At 38.4% G+C, this 7361-nt stretch overlaps 1 protein-coding gene across 2 annotated transcripts; it reads left to right on the top strand.

Annotated features, from left to right (window-relative positions):
* Window positions 1-3675: 3675 nt before the first annotated feature.
* tedc2 (tubulin epsilon and delta complex 2) lies at window positions 3676-6748 on the top strand. Of its 2 annotated transcripts, none has more exons than XM_079565152.1 (9): window positions 3676-3867; window positions 3966-4073; window positions 4397-4452; window positions 4551-5067; window positions 5156-5237; window positions 5381-5483; window positions 5568-5663; window positions 6266-6459; window positions 6527-6748. In XM_079565152.1, exons 2-9 carry the CDS (start codon window positions 3976-3978, stop codon window positions 6671-6673), a joined length of 1293 nt encoding a protein of 430 aa, XP_079421278.1. In that variant the 5' UTR covers window positions 3676-3867; window positions 3966-3975; the 3' UTR covers window positions 6674-6748. The 2 variants fall into 2 exon arrangements, with proteins under 2 accessions (XP_079421278.1, XP_079421277.1); XM_079565151.1 differs by having other exon boundaries at window positions 3933-4073.
* Window positions 6749-7361: the final 613 nt, after the last annotated feature.

The following is a 7361-nucleotide window of genomic DNA, read 5'->3' as shown; positions in this document are numbered from 1 at the left end:
CATCAAATGAAATTGTAATTTTAACACATGAGTAGTATTTTAAAACCTGCATGTTTTTGTCTGTTTTTTCTTACCTGAAAGTTGTCCTCCGAAGGGGTGTAGTATATGTTATCTACAGTAAGCTTGAGCTCTGTGACAAAAATAGGTTGGCCTTGGACATCTTCAACAGGCTAACCAAGATATATAAATAGACAAAAAAAAAACACAATAGATTGATAGGGAACATTGTAGCAAATAACTGTATGTGTTTTTGTAAAATTATGCCATACTTTTATATTCTTCTCCTCCTCTGCCACAGGCTCAGAACCTTCGAGAGGAACATTCCAGTTCTGAATTTGAGCAGGATTTGGAGTTTTTCTGACCTGCTCCTGGAATGCCTTCAATACTTTGTCCACTCCATGTACTACCATCATGTGCAGGGTGTTGGTGATTATCAGGTCAATAAGATGAATAAAACTGAATAAAAAGAAAAGAACAGACAAAAGATCAAATGTTTAGAACGCTGTGTTTAAAATGTCTTACAAGTAAAATCACCAAGAGAGCCTGCAATGAGAAAAGTCTAAACAGAAGAGAAGTATTCACCATCGTAACCGGGTTGCCATTAAAACTCGATCCTTCTGCTTGTCTTCTTCTTCTGTAAAATATAATCAAATCAATCATTTTCATTTTCAATTGTGACCAGTATGTTTGTAACAGAATCTGCATCATCTGATTTACGCACCATATTCTTTACAGGGCTTCAACTGCAGGTATACGTTTCGACAAGCATTTATAGTCAAGTCCTTCACCAACCCATAGAATTTATCCAGATATTGGCACACCTTAAAACATACAATATACAACATACTTTAAGGCTAATTCCCAGTCTTGAACCAGGCATTTTAATTTTACCTCCTGGAGCTGTTCAGACTGGCAATGCTGAAACTCTGTCAGAGAGTAAGTTTGTTTGTCATTCACACGAAACAGGCCCGTGGCACCAATTTGGATGCACAACTTTTTGATGTCAAAAAGAGCTGGACCAAGACACTATAAATAAAAGTAGAAATAGTATTTTATTTTCATTACAACTGTTAAGCAATTTTTTGGTCATTTTATTACCAACCGGATCAGCGAAGAATAAATTGTTTCTGAGATGTTCTAGAGCCAAAAGCATCTTCTTGTCAATTAGCTTCTGGCGCAAGGTGTAGAAAGGCTTCAACAATTTGCAGTTGGCAACAAAGGAGAAACGGATCAGCTTGCAATAGGAGTTGTATTCTTCTTCCCAGCGTTCAATAGATGTTATGTCAATTTTGTTTGGACGCACAGACAACACACCCTTGTGATTGATGAGAATATACTCTTCTTTACTGTAGACATGCATTATGGGTTCCGAGTTTGCATCCATTTTTCCAATGGGAAATGGCCATTTAGGTGGTTGAGCGGTTGAAATTTTCTTATCAGACTTCTGCTGAAATGTAATGGAAAGAGAAAAAGGAAATCTCTATGTACACGAAAACAGATAATATCATCACCATCCAAAGTATACTTTTCAGCATTGACCTACTCATACCTTAGACTGTGAGTGCAACGGAGGAAGTCGTGCAGGTGGCCGTAAAGATGCTATTGGATATTTTTTGGAAGGATTCTCTGCTTTTCACACACAAAAAAAAAGACTGGTTGAAGAGGCAATATGTTTTAAAGTACTAAAGTAAGATGGCTGGATCAATACCTTTGGACTTGCTGCCTGATGCAGAGCGATTGACAGATACTGAATCCTGTGATGAATGTTTTCTGTCGGCTGATGGCAGTGATGGAAGAGTGTTGGGGCGGACAGGTGCAGGACCTTCCTTTTTCTTGGAGAGTAACCGCATTTCCCGTGCCTTATCCACTAACTGCAGGAGCTGTTCCCTCTCTTTGGCCTGTGCCTGTGCCTGCTCTTGTGCTTGTTGTAAGGGACGCTCACTGTCCCATTCCACATGCATCTTTCTCAGGATCTCTTCATGACTTATGCCTTGCTTCATGCCAGGCTTTATTCCAGGCAGAGGCATAATTTCAGTCCTTTAAAGTGCATATGACACATTAGACACACTTTTTGCTTCAACATAGTAAACACAATAATATATAAGATTTTGCTAATTTGTGCCCGGCTTTCTTTAGTTTGACCATTTCTGCGATGTTTATAGTTTCACTTCCTTATTGGACACTGACAGGAACTGACATTGATAGAGGTAAACAATTTTAAACTGTTGCCGTGTCGACCATGTAAAGCCAATGGGAAATAAGTGAGTCAAACTTCGACAGAATTTTACCTCCATCTATTTCACTTCCTGTCTGCAGCTTAAAAATTCAACAACAAAAAAAACTTTTCTGGCCAACATTTCTTCTTTCTTTATTGCACTGAAATACAATAATAATGTTTACTTACAACAGATGTTATCCATCTAAATAAGTCCAAATAAGTAATATTTTAAAAAGCATGAAAACCCATCATTATGCACTTTCAGCAAAACCAACAGGGGGACAATTGTGGCTTATTATTTTGGAAAATGCAGATTCCTGATACAAGTAGACGGGTTTTGAAAACCTGCAAGGAGCTTTGACCAAAATTCATTCAAAGATATTTCAACTGTCTTTCCTAGCTGAGTATCAGATGCCTGTGTAGCCATTTTAGTAAATGCATAAAATAACTTCACTTGGGTCACTGTCAAAATATGTATTTAAAGATTGTTCAAATTCTCACACCACATCTAATATAGAACATTGTGGTTATTGTTCATGAAAAATAAACAATGTATTAACAATTAAAATGTATTACATTTCTGTTTACTTCACTGAACTAGACCAAAACATACTTCATAAGCCTAAAATGTGTCTAGACTACTTCATATCTGGGGGAACACAAAGGGGGTTGATTTTTGTAGACATCAACTAAAAAGAAAACAAACAGCATCAACTAACGTTAACAGTCTAGCGTTATCTCGACTTGAAACCCTAGCATTTTAACAAAAATCCTACAAAGGAATATAGGGAATATTTTTCTTTTTCATCATAAGAGTAGCGTGAATGTGGTAGAATTACTGACAACTTCATACCTTTGTAGAAATCGACGTGTTTGTGCCGTGCGTCTCACTTTTTACTTGGCTCAATCGTTTCACTCCTTCCACTTAATTTAGTTGATCGTTTCCTAGCAACTCAATTTTCTCCCAGCATGCAACGCAACCAAAGGCACGCAAAACAGGAACCATAGAAGAAGTTTTTCCAGTTTGACAAAATTGGAGAAACTATTAATGAGACTAGTTTAATTCAATACGCTTCTTATCAGCCAACTGTAACTTTTGAATTGTTTTGTTGGGATGACAACTCCCCATGCTGGCAGATTTGAATGGTATTGGCTCCATCTAGTGGTTTCTAGCGGAGCGTTCACATTTTTCTTCAACTGTTTCGTTTGTTGGAATCAAACCTTAGGTGGTGGGCATCACGTTGTCTATAGCCCACAGAAACACCATAACAGTATGGATTTCTTTAAATTCATTCATGGGTATCATGCACTAAAGTAGAATCATACATGGCTCCAGAAAACAGAATCTCGCGATACTTCACTCGACTGCCGTTGTGGATATTTCTATGGTGGATACCATAGTAATCCGTCGCACAGTTTCAGCATAATTTTTCCCATGTCAAAAGTTGATATAACAACGTGGCTTCTTTCAGAGAGAGCTACGGGTGTATAGAAACAACTTTGTTTTTGCCTCATTAGCCAACTAATTACTTTTAGTTTGCTCAAATACTCGCTCGAATTTGCAACAGACCCACTTCCTTGTTTCTTTGGATGATTTGGATGCGCGGCTTTCTTGAACAAATATGTCCATGATCTTGCAGTCTTGAGGGGTGAGTGCAAGCTATTTTAAAAATGTACATGTATTAAAATAATACACTTTTGATTGAGTCTTCAGGTTCTTTTATTTGTCCTGCTTTGTTCAACCAAGGGACCTCAATATGGCATTTAATATTGAAAATACGATCATATCACGGAAAGGGGAACAAGCCAAGATTCACGAGTCGGGTCAACTTTGTACAGAAATCCTACACTTGCTGTAAGTGACTTTTAGACGATGTAATGTAATTGCATTGCTATGAAGAATGTAAATCATGTACGTGCGGTCTGTATTCAAGAATACTTTTTACGTGATCTGGCCTTCGGTGGCGCTGTGGCTTAGTTGGTTAAAGCGCCTGTCTAGTAAACAGGAGATCCTGGGTTCGAATCCCAGCAGTGCCTTTTTATTTCCTTCACATTATTATTCAACCAAACCTGCATGTAAATGGAATTGTAAAAATCAAAGCATTCAAACGATTGAAATGTACAATCATAGTAACATATCTTTCTAGTTAAATGATTTTAACTGTGATTATCCAACAGTACATCTCAACCAAGATTACCATCCAGGTCGGACTTAGAAGAAAATGTACCTACAGGTTTGTAATGGTCTTTGTTGTGTATGTCATATACAGATGCATGTTTGTTTTTGAAAGAAGCTATTTAATTAATTTGGTACTATTGATTATGACTACAGATGTGTCACCTGTGAAAAAAGAAGAAATAGATCTTCTTGAAAAGGCTCTTGAAAAAGCCCTGCAAGTCCGCTCTGGTTCAAAACCTTCTGTCACAAGGCCCAACATTGTCAAGCCACCTGGAACTCAAAATGAACAATGCACTGCTACAAAAGATGTACTAAGCACTTATAAAGGACAGACAAAAAATAAATTATTGTCTAAAACCACTGACCAAAAAAAAAATCAGACAACTGTCTGCCATACACGCACAAAGCAAGCAGATGGCTTCAAATCTGTGAGGACAAACCACCCAAAAATCACACTAGGGAATGTGACTTCCAATAAACTGAAGGCACTATCAGATCATGGGCAGCCCACATTGCCTTGTGGGTCCAAAAAACAGACTAACCAATTGGGTGGCAAAAATCTTAAAGCCATCACTGTCGGTTTTTCAAAAACAATAGAGTCAGACAGGAATTGTCTGTTTCAACACGAAGAGATGGTGAAATGGACAAACCTGAAGCACAAGGAAAACCGGTATCAGTTTTGATTTATTTAAACATTTAAGAGTGGCATTTTGCTTTATATCTACTTATATTTGTTTTCTTCTGTTTTCAATCTAAAGGTTATGGGACAAAATTATAGCTTTTGAAACTAAATCATCAATGTCAAGGAGAGAGCTCTTCATGGCCAAAATGAGGGGCACAGTATGTATTCTCAGTTTTATAAAGCCATACACACATATTGCTGTTCTACAAAAAAAAAGTTTCTTTGTGTATAACTTGATTCTTTGTAGTTATATTGTGCCATCTGGATACCCGGTGTATAATTCTTGACCTTGTCCCCTCAGTTCCCCATGAGGTGGCCATGTGGTAGCCCAGAAAAGATTCAGGCTATGGTGCATAGATTGATTCAACAAGGGCAAGACCTTCCAGAGAACAGACAGAGTCGGGGTGCTTTAATCGCTTACTTCATTTGCATTTACATTTTTCAAAGAGTATTCATGAATTCACTAATGATTCATTGCTATGTTTTAGGAGGAGGAGAAGACAATCATGATTCTGCAATGAAGTTTGACAGGCTCAAAATAACACCTGAAAATTATTACAAATGTGCAGTCCAATTGAAAACAGGTAAAGCAGAAACAGGAGTAATGATTTTTTTTTATAGTGAAAATGTGAGATTAAATACAGCTCACTATCTGGGTGTATGCGTGACATTCATTGGAAGTGGCAGATTCCACTGATATAATTAACAAGAAGTTAAACAGGACTTTCCATTTGCGACACTCATATGACGGTGTCCTCTTCAGGGTTTTTTATGTGTTGTTTACCTCCGATTTTGATACTGGTCATTTCAAGTTAGAGTCTAAACTTAATTCTGTATGCATCTTGGACAGAGATTCACTGCTCAGTAAATCGTTCTCGCAGAGTATTTAAAAACATTTCCAATAAAAATAGTCATTGCAATAAATGAGCTGTGCTAACGAGCTAATGCATCTTCTCTATTATGGTGTATGGAAAATGAAAACAGAGCTGAAGGGAAAGCTCATTGCCAGATCTGTACTTTCTTTGGCCTTGACAAACCCCCTCCTGGTGGTGGGGTTTTAAAGCTGTCTATACTGACGTGGCTAGGCAAGAGCCTAGCTATTTAAAGCTGAGGCAGCAGCATAGAAAAGGTTTTAGGGTACGGTTGCTCACGCTCACATTCTAAATATAACTATATTTTCCATTAGAGTGGAAATCATGGGATCGATGGAGGCCAGAATGGGGTTGTCTTTGCCCCATTGGAACAGAAACTGAGTGGCATGAAGGGAGACCTCTACCTCTGCCCAAGACTGTTACCTACACTACGGAGAGAGAGCTGACAGAGCTAGAGACACTAAGGATGAGTGTTGCATTGCTGCAACAGGAAGCTTTTGCAGAGAAGGTAAAAAATGTAATGCAGAAAAGTATCTGCAATTTATACATTGTATTAATATATACTTTTTGAACAGATCCTTTCAGACACTTTGTCGCCACATCTTTCTTCAGCTGTGGTTGCAACTTTAAATCCCAGACTCCTGAGAGAGCTGTATTCTGTGCTGGGGGAAGGAGGGGAGCGGTTTCCTGCCATAGTGCTAGACTCTGAACCTCACTTGTGAGAATATACACAGAGGACTGGCATATATGCCAGGCCATGTTCAGTTCAGTCTGTGACACTCAGTAGAACTTTAGACCATTTATGTATTTTTTTAATGTAATGATGATAAATTCATGGACAGTAGAACCTCATTACACTGTAGCACCGCCCCTTTTTTGTACCATTGTAAAACTACTCATTTTGCAGAGGGGGGCAGAGTTTAGGGCAGTTATTGTTGAAAGATGGAAGAATAATCTGGATAATTCTTAATTTAATCCAGAAAATTGGATTACTATGTTTGTTAGATGTCCCTGAACCCTGATTTGACAAAGTTGTAAACGTCTGTTGCCCTCCATATTTTGTGAGATGGAGCCGACAGATGAAGTGTTGATGGCACGAGCTGCACCAGACTGGCCGACAGGTGTTGCTGGGTTCACACAGCAGGCCGTGGGTGTAGCAGCCATCCTGAGCACTAGCAGAGTCGGGTGAGTCACAGAAGATGCTCTCTGGGACTAGTAGCCTGTTTTCTTTATGCACCCAGCTAAAAAAAAAACAAAGCACACATTTCAGTCATTTAACAATCCATCCTTCTTTCACAGTTCCTAATAGTTTCCAGTCTGTAAAGTTATGCTGCACATGTGCAACTGTTCATTAATATGCACTGTCCCTATTAAATAAATAAAAATGCAGTCTTTGTGAGCTTCATGTGA

The sequence above is a fragment of the Gobius niger genome (assembly GCF_951799975.1).
Source record: "Gobius niger genome assembly, chromosome: 10".
Classification (NCBI taxonomy): domain Eukaryota; kingdom Metazoa; phylum Chordata; class Actinopteri; order Gobiiformes; family Gobiidae; genus Gobius; species Gobius niger.
Note: the sequence above shows the minus strand (reverse complement) of the source record. Positions and strands in the feature narration are given on the sequence as shown.